A 21,237-nucleotide genomic window follows, 5' to 3' on the forward strand; every position below is an offset into this window, starting at 1 on the left:
GGAAGGAAGGAAGGAAGGAAGGAAGGAAGGAAGGAAGGAAGGAAGGAAGAAAGAAAGAAAGAAAGAAAGAAAGAAAGAAAGAAAGAAAGAAAGAAAGAAAGAAAGAAAGAAAGAAAGAAAGAAAGAAAGAAGACAGGATAAGGAGGCAAGACTGGCCATGTTGAAGAATCCAATGGGAGTGCAAGGAGGGAGTTGAGGTCGATATAGTCAAGACATGTTGTGTGTGAAATTGTCAGAGAACAAATAAAAAATGTTAAAACTAAAACAGACCACACCTTCCTTTGATCCAGTACGTGCCTCCTAAACATCTTATTCACATTGCTGGGGAATTCATTCCTTTATACAAAGAAATAAAATGTAGCAGGTTTTTTTTTTAAGAGAGCCAAGCCATATGCAACTGAACTAAAAGTAAGCCCACAATATAATTAAAGAATTGTTATAAAATAACATGTGTCATTGTACAACTTTGCCTTAATTAATGATTAATAACTACATATACAAAAAGATCCAGAGGGATCACAGATGTAACAGTTCCTGTTTTGGGACAATGAGATCTTTCTTTTTCTCACCAGTTTATAGTGTTTTCTTAAAAAGCTATTTCTCTAGAAAAGAATTAAAATGTTTCTTTATGAATGTTAAACCCTAACATTCATGCCTATACACATGTGTAGAGTAACCCTCTTTAACACATATTTAAGTGGCTACACAATATGCTCTGCCTTAATCTGTTTAGACAATTCTCTATTATTAAATATCCAGGCCAGGTCCAGTTTCTTTTTGCCATAAGGAAATTGGAAATCCTTTGTCACTAAACATTTTCACACATTTAAAATTATTTCCTTGGGGAATTTTTATTAAGAAATAAAATTATTTCCTTGGAATAAATTCCTAGAAGTGAAATCGCAAGCACCAAAAGTGAGCCCACTTAAGACTTTTGACCCCTATTGCAAAAGTATCCTATTACAAAACAGGTGCCAGTTGACTTTCCCAATAGCAGCATAAGAGTAAAACATTTCCCTCCATTCAACCCTGAACATCTCCTATTTTGACAAGAGAAATAATCTGTCATCATTTGTGTATTTGTGTGTGTGTGTGTGTGTGTGTGTGTGTGTGTGTGTGTGTGTGTGTGTGCATGCCAGGCCAGTGTTGTTCTTCAGATGCTGTATAGAATAGTTTTATATCAACTTGACACAAACTAAACTTTATAAATCTAAGAGGAAAGAGCCCCAACAGGAAAAATACCTCCATAATTCTGGTCTATAGGCAAGCCTGTAGGGCATTATCTTAGTCACTGATGGTGGATGACGCAACATATTGTGGGTTGTGCCTCCCTGGGCTGATGGTCCTGGGTTCTGTAAGAAAGCAGGCTGAGCAAGCCAGTGCCCTTCCAAGGCTTCTGCACAAACTACTTCCTCCAGGTTCCTGCCCTGTTTGAGTTCCCTGACTTCCTTCAATGATGAGCAGCGATATGGAAGTATAAACCAAATAAACCCTTTCTTCCCCAAGTTGCTTTGGTCATGGTGTTTCATCATAGCAGTAGAAACCCTAAGGCACATGCTTCCTGCCTTGTGTTTTGAGACAGGGTCCTTCATTGGCCAGAATCTTGCTGAGTGGCCAGGGAGTCTTAAGGATCTCTCCAGCTCCCCCTCCTAAGGGCTGAAATTCAAAATGTGCCAACACACCCAGCGTTTTATATGGGTTCTTGGGAACAAACTCAGGTTCTCAGGCTTTCAAGGCAAGAGCTTCACTCACGGAGCCATCTTCTCAACCTTTCCATAGTCATTTTTATTTATACGATTTAATGAGTAGAGAAGATTACATCATTCATATTCATATTCGTTTATTGGCTCTTGTCATTCTTTTTCCTTTGGTGGCACCAGGGACTGAACCCAGGCCTGGCACATGATGCAGATGAGCTGTCACCTTGTTGCATCCTCCAGTGCTCACAGGCTAATGTTATCACGTATGCCCTCCTTGTTGGTATCTCTTGACCATGTTTTGCTGGGGTGTTTTTTCCCTTCCAAATTGGAAGAAATACCTATATATATAAGGTCAGTACTTTCTCATTAAAGCTAAAGCGTATCATTTGTTTTCCACTTAAAGCATTCATGATAAAATTTTTGAATTTGTGTTTGTTTTCTTGCTGAAAAAAAAAATGCATCCTGAGCTCTAGTCAACTGACTTGGAAGTGGGCTTTTGAGATAGGAATTTCCAGCTACACATATGCAGTCTCTACGCCATTGCTTTGTTGTGTGTCTCGCTATCTTTTCGGCATAAGGCAGGCTTCACATTTTTTAATCCCTCATAGCAACCACCAGTGCATAGCCCAGAACACAGTGGAGTTCAAAATGCCTGCCTGCCTGGGATAAAAAGATGTTGTGTCTGGGCATCTGCTTTGAAGAAACTCAGTTTGGGATGGGAGAGGAAAATGGGGCAAAGATGAAACAGAATTGGCCACACGTCAATCATTGTTGAAAGTGGTGATGGGTACATGGAGTTCATTATACTATTATGCCTACTCTTTTGTACTTTTTTAAAATTTCCATAATCAAAGGGTTTTTTTTAATGTGTGTGTTTGATTGATTGGGCAACAAGAGAAGGAATTCTGGGATAACAATGGGGGTGAAAATGAAATACATATGCACCAAGGCCACTTCTGCACAAAAACATTGTGAGCCCCAATGTTAATCAGTTAGCTTGAGTAGAAACCCCTTCTAGCTCAGTGACCTCAAACTGCTCTGGAACTCCACTTTTCTTTAAATAAAGGCATTAAAAACTACCTACAAGCCGGGCGGTGGTGGTGCACGCCTGTAATCCCAGCACTCTGGGAGGCAGAGGCAGGCGGATTTCTGAGTTCGAGGCCAGCCTGGTCTACAGAGTGAGCTCCAGGACAGCCAGGGCTATATAGAGAAACCCTGTCTCAAAAAAAACCAAATCTTAAAAAAAAAAAAAAAAAAAAAACTACCTACAAAAAGGTAAGGGTGAGGGCCGGTGAGTATAAGACTCTGATTGGCTCCAGCACGCTTAACAGTGACTGGCCATCAATGTTGTTCAGTGATGCACACGTTTGACAAGCTCCTGCTGGCACTTCACGATTCAGCTCATACACATGTGTAGCTGCACACACACATACATGTAGTGGCACATACACACATGTAGCCACATATACACAAGCACAGTAATTCAAGTTCCGGTCAACACAGCTGAGATCTCAGCTAAACGGCTCCGGCAGCTGACAAACCCTTGGCAGAACAGCTATTGGAAATTATGCCTCTGGTATCCAGAGAAGAAATAGACCAAACCATAGCAAAGGGCAAAGCCTGGAGCAGCTAACTTCACTCCAGGTCTCCAAAGAGCTGAACCTCACATCTCAATGATGTATTCAAAAAACCAGAGAGATGGACGCCCTTACAAAATAGGTTTGAGTTTTTAACAAATACTGACATCACTCCTGGGGGATGAGAAGAGTTAAAACTCCCTAATCCCTGTGTCTGAGACAGCTAGACACAGTGACATACTCTTGTGATCCTACTGCTGGAGGGGCAGAGAGACAAGCAGACCCCAGGGCACCCTGACCAGCCAACCTAGCCTAACTGGTGAGTTCCAAGCCAGTGATAGACTGCCTCAAAAAACAAGGTGGATGTTTCCAAAAGGACAACACCCAAGGTTTCCTCTAGCCTGCACACATATGCATACAAACAAATGTACAACCATACACACATGTACCTGCACACACACACAAGCAAACAAACACACATATAACCACACACATTTGTGCCTGCGTGCACACACATGCACACAAACACATGTACAGCTACACATATGCACACATACACATTTATACCTGCACATGCACACGAACACACTTACAACCATACACACATTTGTACCTGAACACACAAACACATACCTGTGTCTGGATCTGAGCCTTGTAATTGAAGTTAATAGTCTGGGATCATCCTAGGTACTGAGAGTTCAAACAGTGACACATGTGCAGCATCCCTGCTGTAAGGGAAGATGAGCCACCCGCCCGCTTGCCTGCCCGCCCCTGTGTGAATGGAGGTTGCATACAGTGAGGAAGGAGGACAGAGGAGACAAAGAAAGAAGCCAAGAAAGAATCCCCACATGAGCTCCCTTAAAGCTAACTCAGTCATGTGGCCTCCAGCTGTGCCTCACACCAGATAAAGCAGGTCCCAACAGAGTTCCATCATTCTCTCCTTGTTCTTCAGGAGAACGACATCTGTAGTAATTCCCAGGAGTAAGGTATGCTACTAACTCCACGATGCACCCACACCAATTTTCTAAAGAATATTAGAGCAATGTAGCTTGTCTCTGGGCTTTGGTCTTAGGGAGAGAAAAAGAGCTGACTAAGTGACCATGGGCCGTGGGGAAAGGAAGAGCGTTCTGTCTCCCATCACTCCAGACACTCCTCAGAGTGACTGAATCACACTCGGAGCAGCAGTCTCCTTTGGGGAAGTTATTGCAGCATCTTTGGTGGGGGGAGGGGCGCTTCCACATAACCACTTGAGCTGGATGATCCACTGACTGACTGCCCAGTGGGCTGAGCCAGCCTGCTCTGCGGACACAGTGCTTAGCTTGTCACACAAGCAAGGGATACCTGACAGCCTGCACTCCAGGGCACTCACTCTCATTCAGCAAGTCAGCCTGGACTAATCTGGAAGTTCCTTTCCTTTAGCAAACACCACCTGGTCGGGCCTGGCCTTGCCAGAACAAAAGCTGGCCAGAGGCTGTCTGTCATGAGACAGCAAACACTTCAGAGTCAGGAGGGCAGAGGTCAACCACTCTCACAAGCAGCACACTCAGGACTACACGAGCCTGCAGAAGAGAGAGAACAGCTGCCTCCAGCTCTGCCCTCCTCCCTATCCCCTTTCTCCCACAGGCCTCAACCCAAAACAAAACTCAGGAAGGTCCGATTTCCCCTCGAGGGTACGGATGCACTGACGAAGGTTACCACGTTCTTTTTACTAGAATAAAGAGCAAACCTAAAAATTGATAGGACAGAGGGCTTGTGAATCTCCATGCTTAGAAAGTTTCAACCAAAGGCTTTGGGTGCTTTCTCCCAACTCTTAAGTAGTACCATCTATAAGGGCTGGGGAAGATCTAAGATGGAGACCACAGTGGAGATGGGAATTACGACAATGATGTTGATAAATACACAAGTCCCAAGTGTTTCACACGTGTTAGCCCATTTAATCCTCACCACGGCCTTACAAGGGAAGTGAAATAATAACCACTAATAATAGTAACATGTCATGCATAAAATAAGAGACATATATAATGCTGATGACATCATGGTAATTTACCACATGTGTACAACATAACAATCATGAAGATACTCGTCTCCATTTTTTTTTCAGATAAGCGTGCTGAGACGCTAGGTGACCTGCATGTGTGGGTTGGCCTCAAGCCCAGGCAGTCAGCCCCAGTCAGGCACACTACACCAAGCACAGCTCTAGACTGCATCTTCCTAGTGCACAGCTCAGAGCCCCCCCCTTTGAGCCTGCCAGTTCAGAGAGCCACAGAACACAGGCATCTTCGAAGTGCCCTGGCCTCGAACCAGCTCTTCACCCCAAGTCATGACAGTGTATGCAGTCTCCAAAACTAGGGTTATTTGGCTGTGCAAAGCTTTAAATGGGAAGTCAAAACAAGCACTTTGCCCAGGGCTGATGGCCAAGGTCACTTTATTCCTGTGTTCCCCAGCCTGGTTACATCTTCAAGTCAATAAAGAGACACTTAAAATATCCAAGTCAAACCTACGCCCGACCACCCTTCTATGTTACTGCCTAAGACAGTATTGATCTGAGATCAGTAACCCGCTCAACCAGAAGTGAAATCTGAAAACCCTCTGACTGACAGCCACCCTACATCCCCTGATACAGAATTACAGGAGCTTTTAAAACCCTGAAGCTGTCGTCTCCATCTCTGAAAGTGTAGATTCCCCCTCAATGTCATATGTCCTTGATGGAAGGGTTCTGGAGGAAGTACCAGGCACAGGGACAATCCCCAGGCAAGCTAAATTTACCATGTCCTGTGACTGTCGTTACTCTCCTCACAACATCTTCATGCATTTGCCATATGTCCTGGTTCTCAGAAACCTCTCATCTGGGCCCTTAGGGAGCCGTCTAGAAGTTTCCTGAAGAAGCACCTTACTGTCCCACCGCCACTGCACTTCAGGAAGGCTGCTAGTGCCAATGTAGTGCCCTGCCTTTACACAAAGCAATAGCTAGAATACTGCAGAAGAGGTGAGGCTGCTGACAGAGTATTTAAAATCTTAGCCTATGCCCATGTGCATGTGTATGTGTACACACACAGTCTAGAAGCCATAGTGTACTTCATGCTCAAAGAGGGTGCCTCTTCATTCAAAGAGGTACAAGGCGAGGGGTTGTGGAGGGGTAGCAATAAACAGAGAAGGGAATACTGAGGTTGCCTGTGGAAACTGGCAGGGATGATAGAAAATAATCAGCCCACATTTGACAGAAGAGACAGCCAGCAGGGAGGACCGGGACCCGGCCATGCCAGTTTCCTGGCTCAGACTCCCATGCATCTTGTCAGGGCCCACTGCCAGTTGGCAGGGAGTGGCATAGAGGGCCCAGAAGGGGAAAGGCAGTGCAGAGGGGATAAAGAGCCACTCACCCAGCCATTTTCCAGAAAGTGAAGGTACCCAATGACCCTGGGGCTCTCTGGACACCCCCCTTCTGCCTCAGCCCAGCAAGTGCCCGGAGAAGCCCGTGTGAAGCCTCACCTGTGTGAAGGAACCATCCTCGCTACACTCTGGGACAAACACAGCCTCCTGAGGCTTCTTGGCCTGTTCCAAGGCCTGAGCCCTCTCCAGGCGACACTTGCTCTGGCCAGCATCTAAACAGGGAGAGGAGTACATTGTATGTTTCCCTTGGATTCCACACAGAAGTCAAGGACCAAAATGACTGCCCCATGGCAGGAACACTGAGAAAACCCTGTACCGGGGGCAAGGCAGCATGCCACCCACATAAGAGCCTGGTGCCCGTGTCCTTGGACACCTGCTAGAGTTGCCTTCCTCTTAAGGCTATGCTTAGGAAAGTAGAGGAGAAGCGTTTTAGCCCAGGCTCCGCTTTTTTTTCCCTCCTAAATGTCCCTTTACTCATGGGGTGGGGGAAGGGAGTTCCGTTTCCATTAATTTCCCCAAGCTTAACTAAAACTAATAAATCCAGGAACTGCAAGGGGAGTGTGATGGTGCCTGGCTTTAATGTCAGTACTAAGGAAGGCTCTGGTGGAAGGCCTGTAGTTAGCCTGGGCTACATGGTGAGTGCTAGGCCAGCCAGGGCTACATAGCAATGCTAGTGCTTTCTTAAGAAAATCAAATGTCTGGGGTAGCCCGCTGGCTTCCTGCAATTCCTATGATCGCTCCAGGCCACAAGGTCAAAACTCTCCAGGACTCAGGAAAGCAGAACGCACAGCGGACAGCCAGCGGGACAGCTACTGAGGAGGTACCCAGAGCAAAGCAGATAGCAGTGCTCCGCTCCAGGGGCTGGAGCGCCTCAGCTCTGGCTGTGCGCTGTTTTGCACCGACAAACCTGATAGTACTAGACCTGCCAATTTTGGAAGAGAGAAACGAAAGGCCAGATTTGTTATTGTTGTTGAACCTCCCAGTTTTTAAATGTTATCTCAAATATTTCTCGTGCTTTAAGACAGATCAAACAAAACACTTCTGTGAACCAACAATTCGGAATCCCTATTCCGGGGCCAGCAGTAATGCACTGTGACTCTATTTTGAAACAAAACCACAAACAAACAAGACACTGGCCCGAGAGCCCCTTGCTCCTCACTGGTAGCAGTGTCTGAAGATCAGGGAAGTGCTCCTTGCCTGTCTTCCTTCCCTCACACAGAAGGCAGAGAGAGACAGAAGAGCAGAGCCCAGGCATCCGGGCTCCAGAGATACTTTCAGTGTGGGCGCTGTGGTCCCAGCAGCCTCCCCAACCCGAGTGCAGGTCGCTTACCTTTGCATCGTCCTCGATGGACCACGGCCAGGGCTGCGTCTCGGCACTTGGCTCTCTGGTACTCACACATGGACTCGTAGGACCTGCCGTCAGAGGCGCAGATGGGCTTGGGTTGGGTCCTGGGACAGTGCGGGTTGCACGGAGGGTCACGGTCGCTTATTAGAAACTATGTTGGGAAAGGGAAAAAATGAAATAGCACGGAGGTTATTTTTGCAAGAAAAATAGGGAGAGACCCACGGCTTACAGTCTTGGCTTGCCCTGAATAAGTAAATCTCAAATAGATCTTAAGGTATAAAACCCTAGAGATGAAGGAGCCCGACAGCTTGTCTAACCAAGCAAGGCCTCCTATGTGCATCCTAAGGATAATAAGGCCCTATTTACTGACCACAAGGTGCCCCAAATGGTCCAAATGTAGGATCTTGTCAATCTCCACAACTGCCCCATGAAACAGAACCCCTGACTGGACCAGTGTCACAGAGCTGTGTGGAGTGGGGTTCTTCTCGAAGCCTAAATCTGTGGGAAAGAAATCAAAGCTTTAACCTGCAAACCATGCATCCTCTCCACACACACACACACACACACACACACACACACACACACATACACACACACACACACACACATACACACACACATACACACACACACACACACACATACACACACACACACACACACACACACACACACACACACACACACGGATGGCTACCACAACTGCTGTTTACAAATGCTCAACTCCAGAACACAGTCTCTAAGTTCTGTGGGGGAAGTTTCATGTATCAGATGATAGCATCGAACCCCAAACCTCTGAACCACTGAACCCTCTGTCCATTGCTCTCTAGTGGAATACCAGCTGAGTGGCTTTCTATAAGAAAATTATTTCCTGTTTTCAAAACTTGGCAGTGGTAATAATCAGCTTGGGAAACACTGAACCAAATGGAATTCTTTAGCACCGGAATTCTCAGATGCCCTCAATAAACCCTCATGCACTGCGACCCTTCAAGTCGACCTCAGCATACCAGCATCAGCCCTGGATCCCTGATTAAAACCCTTGAGAGGTGTCCAGCTGCCATTAGGACAGGTCAAGGGTGTTCCAGGCTGGCTGTATGTGACCTCAGGCCTGGCCTCAGGGATGGCATTTCTATGCCGCTTGCTTACCACTGGCTGCAAGGCCTCTCTGCTCATCTTGCCATTTGAGATGCTTCTCCTCCATCTGCCCCCAGCCTGCTCTGGGTTTGGGCTGCCGCCATCTTTTTTAGGAGGCTACCCCAACTCTCACAGGTAAGAACAGTGAGATCCATCACAATCTCTCACAATGCAGGCTTCCTCTCCAGCTCTTTGCAGAACAGCAAACACCTTTATTACACGAACTATGAATGATGGTTTATTTGCCTTTCTGGGCTTTGATCTTCCACAGATAGAACTCCAGCTCCTTGTCTTTGAGCACATAGCCGTCTGCTCTGCCACACTGGCCTGGTCTTGCAGTAATGCAGGCCAGAGGCTTGCCCTGCTGGAACTGCTCCTCCAAAGGACTGCTGATTTTGGCATTCTTTCTCCTTTCGTCTTATTTCTTTTGAATTTTCTTTCATTGTTTTTTGTTTAAAATTTCTTCCTCCTTGGGAGTCAGCTTGGCCCCCTTCTTGGGGCCCAGGGACAGTGCAAAGTGGGATGGGTTGTAGACAACATCAGTGATCCTTGTTTTTCAAGTACAACACTCAGAGTCCCGGGAAAAACTCCCCGTATCCAATCTCAGGGCACAGTACTTCTTACTGCCTCCTCGAACTCAGACTGTGTGTATGCGGCGAGGGCCAACCTTAATGTTGGCAGCAGGCTGTCCCAGCTCATACTTCTGCTTCTTGTGGTAAGGCTTTCTCTTACCCCGGGTCTTGCTACACTTGTGCTAGTTGTCCCAAGTGATGTTCATGGCTCAGTGCTGGCTGTAAAGAGGAAGCCCCTCTCCAGCTCTTAACGGTCTGAGATGACGAGTTTATTTGTGTGACTTGGTTGACAGTAGGGTCCCCAACTTTAAGGTTCCAGACAAGAAGGATTTAACCTGCTCTGCATGTAACACATCTGAGCATCTAGCACAGTGCTGGACCGTTTGACTGTTTGTGGAACCATTGTAGCCATGAGTGGTACTTCTCACATGGAATTAACTCAGAACCAAGATGTCCAGCAAAAGGCCCAACCTCCCCTCCCCAGACTCACATCATCCAAGGAGGTTCCTGGGACATTCTCTCTGTCCTGATATCACCTCAGAACAGAAGGTTCTTAGGAGTAGAGCTATCTCATCGGAGGCACTTAACTTCTGACTTTGAGCTGGTGTGTGTGTGTGTGTGTGTGTGTGTGTGTGTGTGTGTGTGTGTGTGTGTTTGGGGGATTTGGGGGTTGTTGTTTATTTGTTTAAGTCATGGATTCCAGCACCCACACAGATACTGTTGGCTTTTGGGGAAGTTGCCTATGTTTATATTTTCAGGGTCTAAGTTTTTCCCATCCTCCACAGTTGAAGATACTGACACACCCTTCCTTGTGTAATTGTGAAGATCACATTTGCCAATACCACCTCAGTCATATATAAGTTTTTGTTCATCTTTGAAATTTAAACAGTGTGGTTTTTTTTAAGAGAACTCACCAAAAGAGAGACAAAGTTTCTTTTGAAAACAGCAGAGGTTGCCTTGTCTGTTCTACCGCTCACAGAGGAGGACAGCTACAGACCTCATCATGGCATTGAACTACAGGCCATAAATTCAGTTTGGAAATGGCTTGTTTGGAGCCAAAAGAGACTCAGTGTGACTGTGCCAGAGACCAGCCTGACAAGGGAAGCACTCTGTCTGCAGACAGACAGGTTACAGAGCCTCAGAACCCCACCGTCTCCAGACCACGGAGTGATCTTCGGTGTCAGTCGGGTTCCCACAAGACGCCTGTCTCAAATTTATTCGCCCCTAAGGTGCTATAAAAACTTCAGAGACAACACAGGGCAGTTGCTAAAGACCATCTTCAATCAACTATAGACCTCATTTTTGTGTTTTGGGGGAGCTATGTGTATTTGTGATTGCTCTCAACACACAGACAAGGCTGTATTAAATGGGGCTTATGTGCGACTCTGCCCTCACAGAAGAGATCATCCTGCATCCATGAACATTCAGAATAAGGCTATCCTTCCATCTGCTCAGGATGCCAGTGGGGAGCACTCCACACAGACCCTGCCCACAATGGGTTTCCACCCTAGAATAAGATGTCATGCCTGCCCACAATGGGTTTCCACTCTAGAATAAGATGCCAGTCAGGCAGTTACCACACAACATGTGAGCAGAGAAACCAAGAGAGGGTATGACCCTGGAAGCTTGCAATGCTACAGAACCACACAGTTCTGAATAACTTTTCCTGAAAATGGAACATTCTGGGCCCATGCTATCCACGTGATATACAGCAAATGCAACTAAGAAACCCAATGTTGAGTTGTATTTAATTTCAGATGGCAATGTGTGGATAGTGGCCACCCTATGCAATAGCCCAGCCATGATGTATACATGCCAGGAGAAGGAAGATGGTTCTTAACTGAGTTTCTCTCTGTTTTTTCCAAGGCAGAGCCTCACTATATCACGAAGTCTGGCTTCCACCCTGCATTCTTCTGCTTTAGCTTTCTAAGCATGCACTGCCATACCCAACCTCAACTGAGGTCTTCCTAGAGCCTGGCTAAGACTGATTGAAGTCTTAAAGGATTCTCTTAAAGCAAAGAGAGATCTCAAGAACAATATCTACATTCTAAAAATTGGGCAATGGATCGGTTCGGTGCTTATGGGTCAACCCCTGAGTTTGTCGTAGTCCAAATGAAGTCACAAAGGTTAGGTTTTATTCTCCCATCTTGCAGGTCATGGTAGGTACAAGTTGGAAATCATTGAATCAAGCATGTTTATGATCAGATCTCACAGTACACAGACAAAACTCAAAAGAATTGAAGTAACCATGATTGGCAGGAAGTTTGGGTGATGGCAGCAGGGTCGATTGTTTCCCCCTCCCCCAATGATTCAAACACTTAGCCATTTCCCTTAAGAATTGAAACTACATTTTTACAAATAAACAACAAAAAAAAAACCCTCCTTCCTAACCAAGAGACAAAAATGCCAAAATAATAATGGTGTTAAATATAATTGCATAATTTAGAAACCAAATAAGGGGGCCAGAACAATTGTGCAGCTGAAACTGTCCCTCCCACCTTCTCCCTGAGGACCAGATAATTCCAAACATTTTGCGTTGTGCTCACGTTTGCAAAGTAGGACAGACACTTGACATACAGAGAAATCACCCTCCCTACTGGAAAAGCTGCTCACCAGGTGCTGGCTCTGCCACAGGGATGAGGGAGGGTGAGGACAGACAAACAGCAAGGCTGAACCAACACTCCCTTCTGTCCGAAGCGCGCGCACTCTGCTCCCTGCCTTTTGGCTCCAGCAGAGCAAAGGCCCTGCTACAGCTTCTGTCCAGAGAGACCACCCCAACACCACAAGCCTTGTCAGCTTTGATGGCTATCAGGTTTCCATGACAATGTAGGGTACAAGAAAGCCAGCCTAAGTCTCAACCCAGGAGATGTTCAACTCTTCCTATTACAAACAACTCTCCAGCCTTTACTTCCCCCTACTATTTTATTATTTTATCACTGTTGCGCCTGAGCATGTGTGTGTGTGTGTGTGTGTGTGTGTGTGTGCTCTTGAAGGTACCCACGAAGATCAAAAGAGGGCATCAGTTTACCTGGTGTTGGAGTTACAAGTTATTAAAAGTTTCCCATTGTGGATTCTGGTAACCAGACTTGGATCCTATGGAAAAGCAGCAAGCAGCCTCCTAACCACTGAGCTCTCTCCAGCCTCACACCCCAATGAAACTTCTAAACAGGTGTTTATCTGACAACAGATGTTTTTCTATTTTTCTCAGGGGTTAAAGAGGTAGCATGAAGCCACACTAAATCTCATCAGAGGGTTTGGTATGATGGAGTTTGGTATTATGGATTACAAGTGACATTTCTCTTTGCAATAGCATCCTCAGACATCATAGACTAAATCGAAATTAATTCGATGTTTTGTCCCATAAGTTCACATGCGGCACTGCTCTAAGCTTTTGCTAACAACATTTTTTGTTTCATTTCTCTATTGTTACAAAGCACAGCACACTCAGCTTACTAGCTCTCAATGATTTGTTTTTCAAAGCTCTGCAGGCCAGCAGGGCTCAGCTGGGAGTTTCTTCTGCTCCACATAGTAGCTGCAGACGTAGTGAACTTGACTGCGTTTGACTGGGAGCTTGGCGGATGCTGGAACAGCCACTGTGGTGTCACTCTCCAACTTTATCTGGAATAACTGAGGACTGGCTGGGACTCTCCTGCCCATTGGGACTTATCTAGTCCTTTGCCTCCCGCCTGTTTGCCCCCTCAGACAGCAGCGTCCACTTCCAATCAAGTTCCACTTCCACACTGTCACTGAAGTTCTCATTTAAGCAGTAAATGTAGAAGTGGGAAGAGAGCTAGGCAGAGGCCTGCTGCCACGCCTGACGATCTGTGTCCATCTCTGAAACCCACGTGATGGAAGGAGAGAACAGACTCCACAAGTTGTTCTCTGACCTCCATAGGCACACCCCCTCCTACACACACACACACACACCATTTTAAATAGTAAGCACCTTCATATTTTAAACATTAGTGCCCATGGAGATTTTACAGTACTGTGTTCATGATCTATCAAAAACCCTCAATAAATTGCAGTATCATTTATCAGCTTACAGATCTATAAAAGACTGTGGCCTATTTCTCTTTTTATATGTAAGGCATAACATAATGTCTAACCCAAAGCAGCTGCTCAATACAAACCTGAAGAATAAACAGACAAGCACCAAGCCTTACCGAAAATATGTCATAGACAAAAAAATATTTTCATGTGTGGCCTTGCTACAAGAGTTGTGTCATGAGAGAGAGCTTTGAGGCTTCAAAAGACTTGTGCCATGCATGCCAAGTGTCTCCCCCCCCCTCTCTCTCTCTCTCTCTCTCTCTCTCTCTGAGCCTCTTTGTGTGTCTCTGTCTCCTCTCTCTCTCCCTCCCCCTCTCTTTCTCTCACTCTTTCTCTGTGTGTGTGTGTGTGTGTGTGTGTGTGCGCGCGCGCGCGCACGTGTATCATGCTTGTGGATCAGATGTAAGCTCTCAGCTACTGCTCCACTGCCATGCGTGTCTGCAGCCATGTTCCCATCATTATGGCTGTGGACTCTAATCCTCTGGAGCTGTAAGCCTCAAATAAATACTTCCTAGAAGAAGAGGAGGAAGAGGAGGAGCAGAGGAAGAGGAGGGGTAGAAGGGGTGGAGGAGGGAAGCAGTTACTGCTACCCTTCTATCACTTACTGCGAAAAGAGGTGCTTCTTGTCTAACCTAAAGTTTAAAGTTTTCAAACATAGACATTTCTTTCCTTTCTTTTACAGAACATGTGCCAGCTAAGAAGTTCATACCAAAACGGTGGTTTTCTCCAAAATTAAGGAAAGGGAAAATTCCCACGTCACTGAGAGAAGTGTCAGTGTGACTGAAAAAGTGTGCCTGTACCAAAAGCAGTTGTCACTAGATGGTCATGAAAGTCCGGCTCTGTGAGCATGGCCCCACCCTCTTCACATAGACCTGAGGGAAGTCTTTGCACCATTCCAGACGTGAGTCATCTCACCCTCCAGCCAGCCTGCAGCCTGAGATGCCTCTGGTTGCTGAGCTGGAAAGGAGAGCACGTCAAGGTGGAAGCTGACAATTGCACAGCTAACATCATTAGCACTCTGGCTTCTCTGACAGCTGCTGTACACGTGCGTTTGACAGAGCACAACAACCAGATGATAAAAGAGATTCATTCCTGTTGAGGTCAGGTTTTTCAATGCACTAAATGCATTTTCCACTGATGCTGTGTTGTCAAAACAGTGAATTATCTGAATCTGCAAATGGTCCAATTTACCTTCCCGGGAGGAATGGGAGGTGAACAGCCCTGCCATGTGCCTGCTGGGTAGATGAGGAGCCCATCACAAGTACAGCACAGCTGCATTGCTCCTTCCTGCCTCAGGACTCTGCACAAGCTGAGCATCTAGAGCCTTCTCTGATGAGCCTCCACATTGCCGTCTTACTTTTCACACTATGATTAAATGACCAACATAATTTCACATTTCTTCCACACTAGGTTGAAGAACACATTAGGTTCCCCACAAGCAGAACCTAAGATCTGGGCATCACGCCACTGAATGCCTGAATGGGGATTTGACAACACACAGGAGATCGAAGCCAGTCAGCAGGACGATCCCCCAGGCCTGAAGTTAGTGGCCCAGCTTCTCTTACCACACAGTGCCTCCCTCAGTGTGGGGGCATCAGAGGCAGGTCAAAGGCCAAGAGCATTGCTGAGCTCTTGATTGACAAAGAGGAGAGGAGGCTCTAATAAGGGAAAAGAGCTTCTCTAAGAGACTAGTATTTTTCTCAAAGTTCACCTCAAGATCTTAGCATTTCTTGTCGGTATATTTGCTATGAAAATGGAAAATGGTCTTCTTGGAGTGAATGCTGAAGACAAAAAGGGAAAGGAAAACACACACACACACACACAAGAGAGAGGGAGAGACAGACAGACAGACAGACAGACAGACATAGAGAGAACACTCATTAAAATGAAGTCACTCTATAAAAGGGCAACAGTACCCCACTACAGGCCATAGGCTAACAACTGAAGGAGTTTGCCTCTTTTAGAGCTGATGGCAAGTGAGGGTCCATAGACCCCAAACATTATAGGCTATTGTCATTGCCCTTCTCCCAGAATTTGATAGCAGAATCCGCGTGCTGAACGCACTACATCGAGTCATAGACCATGGCAAACTCAAACCAGTACTCACCTAGAAGCTTGATCACCAAGAAAGGGTTAACTCACCTGTGGTGGAAAGGGGTTATGTGCCCTACCAGAGGAGAAAAGTACTCATCAGTCTCATCCAAATTGGAACACTGCAAACTTCAATAACGACTGTTATTTAATAATGATAATGCATAACAAGACATGCCCACTCATGTAACAGTGCATGGACATTCCAGAATGGTCAAAAACTTTTTATTTGGATTTAAGTCCTGCTGTACAAGATAAAAAGCCATGCCTGGGCACATTAGCAGGCCAATACCCTGAGTCTAGATAGATCATAGACCCTAGAGAGCCATAGACCCCCAAACATTATAGGCTATTGTTATTATTCTGCTCAATGGTCAGTATTAAACTGACTGTAATGGAAGCTGTACCCATACATTAATGCACCTTTCAGCCCTCGTCAGAGAAGCTTCTATTTGTAGTGGGTAGCAATTAACAGGAAGATTCGTGATGAGTTAAGCTGCAGAGACTGTCTGACCCTAGCTGGGACATCTAAATCCCACTCCCTCCTCCCAAAGCCCCGGGATCACTGCAAGAGAGGGGATGGAAAGACTCTAAACCCAGCCGTGGGGGGACAACTACAAGAAAACTGTTCTCTGGACACAGCAGGGCGCTGTGCATATTAACTCCCTACAGTTGTGACAACAAGTACAAGATCTGTGCAAACTCAAGCCAGACCAAACCCCAGAATGGAGAAATCAGGTAGGCATGGAGTTATAGCTCTAGTTGAGGAGTTATTGGCAATTAATAGCTAATGGAAAAGGAAGTCAGTTTTTTTTTAATTTGGGTTTTGGGTTTTAGTTGTTTTTGTTTTTGTTTTTTTTAAGTGTAGTCCATGGTAGTGGACCATGCTGCACAGGAAAGCCACGGACCCAAGAGAGGATATGCAGCACAAATTGGACTTATGGCTTTAAAAAAAAACCCACAAAGTTGGGTAGATAGAAAAGTGAATATGGTATGGGTCTGGGGAAAGTTGAGGGGGCTGAATGTGAATCATATACACATGGTACAAAATCCTCAAAGCAGGGTCCAGCTGCAATCCCTTCCTCTTCAACCAAAGGATAGGTTGCCTGTTGCCACTCTCCTTCCCATCTGTGACGTCAGAACTTGTCCTTTCCATCCCAGGCCGCATCATTGAGACAAAGAGCAGTTTCCCATTAAAGCATCACCCACTCACCCACCATCAGATCCATCATCCGCATTAAACTCCACATCCCCGCTTCAGCCAGCTCTCCATCACCTTTCCCTGACCCCATGACCACGGCATTTACACAGGTGCAAAGGAGGGCCCTGGCCGGCAGCTTCAGAGTGGGACGGTAGAGATGAGGGAGTGGAGATAAGGGAGGTCAAAGGGAAAGGGAAGCAGGCAGCAAGCTGGCCTGCTTTTCCTCAGCACACCTCCACCACAGGCCTGACAACAGCACCCTCCCCCCATTAAAAGGCTTTCCACACTGCTGAGGGAAAGCAGATGCACACACCCCTCCAGCTGTGGGGCAGCTGGAACCACTTCTGTTGTTTTAGCCAGAAGAGGCCTGACCTTTGTCACCCCACCACCACCCCTCCCCAAGGGAGGAATTTAATGGCCACCCCACCCACCCAGCTAGCTTCCCTACTCCAACTGTGACCATCCAGACCCAAGAGGTGACTGGTGAAAGCCAGAGAAAGACGCTTTCGCCAGGTGACACCTCAGAGGAAGATTCAGGACTCGGCAGATCTCAAATGACTCTATGTATCAATTTATATCTATCACATACATACCCAAAACCCATACCCCGTGCCAGCCATAAAGGCAATATACATATAGTATGGGTCAGGGCCTAGGTCATCAAATTTCCAGTGAATTATTATTCTAAGTGAAAGAAGTCAGACTCAAAATCTACATAGCAAATGATTCTATTTCTGTGACATTCTGGAAAAGGCCAAACTAAACAGACAGAAATCGGATCACTGATTGCCAGGGGGTTGGGGTAGAAATGTTCTCTCTCTCACTTGATGATGGAGTTTGTTATACAGCTAGAGCTTATTAAAATTCACAGAAGGGCATGCCTAAAAAGGAAGATTGTACTGCAGGTAACTTATATGTCAGCAAACAAAAAGAAGGAAAATATAAAACACAAAACTAAATAAAAGTAATTCCAGGGAATGCTGTCTTTGAAAGGCCCATCAGCGCCCCTGCTATACTATTGCCCCTCCGAGAAGCTTCTAGAGACCTCTCCATCCACATCCTTTAGTCACAAGGCATCACACTAGGCACACTGGGGTTTATGAAAATAAACAAGAACACAGGCACTGTGCCCAAAAGCAAATCTACTTGCAAAGACCGACAAGAGTGCCAGCCAACTCCATGGGACCTGCATCCAGGAGACGGAGCCCGGGTCTCTAGCAGACAAAAGGACACAATGTGTGAAATGGGATGCTGAAGGTCCCTGAGCCCAGCTAACTATCCCAAAGGAGAAGAGACAGGAGGGCATCTGGTCAGCACAGAATCCCTAGGCATCCCTGACATCCCAGGGCCATGCTGAGCGCTGGGGGCAAAGCAGCTGCCTGGGTTCCACAGAATCCGCAGTCAGAGATGAATTCAACTGGAACAACTTGGAAGAACCTCTCAGAGAGGAGACTGCATTCTAGGTCGTGAAGGGGTTCTACATGTAGACAGGGTTGTCCAAAACCTACAGTAATGGATACAAGGACATGGAGAGCAAACAGAGAGCAACCTACAGTTCATAAATGACCTTGTATGGAAGAAGTAAGACTCTAGGACCATGCTGAATATAGCACATGCAGGGTCCTAAAGACACAATGGTGTCTTTTTATTTCACCTTTAAACAATTGACAGTCGTTAAGAGGGAAATAAAGAACAAGATGAGATCTGAATTCTAGAAATACCCAGCAGGGACAAGACAAAAAAGATCAAGGGGGTTGATTATGGCAAAGGGAGAAATGAGAAGTAGGGAGTGTGTTTAGACTAACAAAGTGGCAGGGCTGGGTGTCACAGGCAGCAAGCAATGGCAAACCTGAAGCCTCGGCAACCTCCAAGAAATGCAGCCTCAGCACAGCAGGTAATGACTGGGTCTTGGTCTGAATTTCGGAATCCAATACGCTGCCTGGGAGCAGGTTCCCTTGGACTGGAAAGCAAATGTACCAGGAGCAGTCTGAAGCCACCAGTGGTCCTACAAGCTCTAGAGACAAAGCAGCTCTCTTCAGGGAAAGGGTCTGCTGCCTTATAGGCAATACTTCACCTTTCCCTGTGGGATTTCCATGAGGCCAGGAAAGGAATGTGAGGATGCTATTAGCCTGCCTTTTATTGGGTGAGCAGATTCACAGCTTCAACATCCTCTGGGTTTTCATCTTCTCTGTGCACCAAAAGAGCATCTGACCTTTTAATCACAGAAGAAAGCATTTATTTTTATTTCCTGCTCACATACCCCAGTCATTAACTACCCAGCTAAAATCCCCAGTCACTAAATACCAGCCAACAGAACTCAAGAAACAAGAGCTTCAGAAACCCATGTGCCCACCCCCTCCTCGTCCTTCAGACTCTTCCACCAGTGTAAATAAAAACTCTTCTCATTTCAAATCAAATAAACAGAGGACTCTCCAGAACCCAGGACCCAGGTTTTTCTAATCCCATCAGACCACTAGCACCAGGGAAAAATAAGGATTAAGTTGACGGTATGAGCAGGGAGCCATGGGGAGGTTGTGTACTTGGGGTGCGTCCAAGAGATTGTGCATTATATAAGAGAGGACTTGGCTTTGGGAGGTGCAGAGACAAAGAGGACAAGGAAGATGTTCCTGTGGGGCGGCTTGATTGTAAGAGCTCTGCCCTTCATCCCTGTGACACACACCTGGCAATAAGGGATTGCTAAATTGGCACTATCTCTCCAGTTGGCAGGAACAGCTTGTTCAGCCATGACTAGGGCTCCTTACAAGGTTATCCTGAGAACCTCTGCAAGCACCACCCAGTGATGTGTTCCAAGCCTCCCCAGAGCATTATTAAGAAATAGCTATCGTGCCACTAGGCATCCAGGCTGCTGGCAACACCGGCATCATTGCTTCTCTCTGTAGCACCATGCTGTATCCTACCATCATTGCGTTTCACTCCCAGTGATATATAATGTGTGTGTCACACCTTGGGGGAGTAAAGGTTTAATCAGGACTAGTGACTATGACTGGGGTTATTCGAAATCCACCTGGGTCCTAGCAGTGACTGAACCCTGCAGTTTGGAGAATTCAGAAACAGACAGTATTGTTTACATGGGAAATAGACATATTGATGAGATTCTGGGGTAAGTAGGAGCTGGTCTAGAAGCCTAAAGGGGTGTTGAAAAGATTAAAGACCCATTGAAAGACTCTGGGCACCTACAGAGCTGTCTCAGTCTATGTGACAAGATACACAGAAATGATGTAGAGCCCTGTCCCCACCTCTGCATGAAGTCCAGGCTGCTCTGGCACCTGAATCAACAGCTTTACTGGCAGCTGGAAGTAGTTCCCCTCGCATATCCCTATGCATTTTCAGGATGTCCCTTGGGAAAAGGGAAAAGGTGTGGCCTGTTTGTGGAAGTGTCTAAGGCACCTTAAAGTGAGAAACCAGAGAAGTTACTGTTTGAGCAGCTGAGAGCCTTGAAATCATTGCAATATGGAACGGATGTCAATATGGCACCATGCTATATCCGTAAGTTGAAGAGAATAGAAATACCAGCAAGGAGAATGGTTGCCAAGAGAGCACTGGTCTGCTTAGCAGGCTGTGGGATTCAGACCGGCAGCCTTGGACATAGGAACAACTTGCCAGAGGCCTGTGGAGAAAATCCTCAAGCCATCCACAAAGGAGAGCCAGTATTAGTCCATCCTTCAATGAACGCAGAGAGCAACTCTCCGAAGCGACTACACGGGAAATGGTCATTACACTCTTAGGAAGGTTAGAAGTAGAACCATCCTGAACACCTCGGTAACCACAATGCAGCTGAAAGAAAGCTACTAAGGGTTGGTCCAAAGTGGGAAGGGGAGGACTACAGAGGGTGGGAGTTAAACAGTCTCTCAATCTAAAGGGATGATCTCGATCGACTGAACCTGTCTGTGACCTGAAGCATATAAATATCCATTCTACAAACACATGACCACATATGTGCACATACACACATACTCACTATCAAGAGGATGCTTGGGGGAAATCTGTTGGAACTGCATTGGAAGTTTGTTTTCCTGACCCTGTTGACCTTTAGAGTGGCAGTTTGGTCCCAAAGGATGTGAAAAGAGATCATATTTAATGAACCCTCATGACACTCACAGAAGTCACAGATACTACTGGTCCCTTCCTCACTGGGTCAGTCATGCCAGGTGGGTTCCCA

At 46.2% G+C, this 21,237-nt stretch overlaps 1 protein-coding gene and 1 pseudogene across 3 annotated transcripts in view; both read right to left on the reverse strand.

The window, feature by feature from the left end:
* Positions 1 to 21,237, reverse strand: part of Smoc1 (SPARC related modular calcium binding 1) — a 160,317-nt gene that overhangs the window by 70,798 nt on the left and 68,282 nt on the right. For all 3 annotated transcript variants that reach the window (XM_052185539.1, XM_052185540.1, XM_052185538.1), the window contains exons 2-3: positions 7,995 to 8,160; positions 6,764 to 6,876 (exon numbers count right to left, since the gene is read on the reverse strand). In XM_052185539.1, the coding sequence (XP_052041499.1) occupies positions 6,764 to 6,876; positions 7,995 to 8,160 (279 nt within the window). The remainder of the gene's footprint in view (positions 1 to 6,763; positions 6,877 to 7,994; positions 8,161 to 21,237) is intronic.
* Positions 9,382 to 9,921, reverse strand: LOC127687177 (40S ribosomal protein S8-like; annotated as a pseudogene).

This window comes from Apodemus sylvaticus, chromosome 6, assembly GCF_947179515.1.
Source record: "Apodemus sylvaticus chromosome 6, mApoSyl1.1, whole genome shotgun sequence".
In the NCBI taxonomy this organism is placed as follows: Eukaryota; Metazoa; Chordata; class Mammalia; order Rodentia; family Muridae; genus Apodemus; species Apodemus sylvaticus.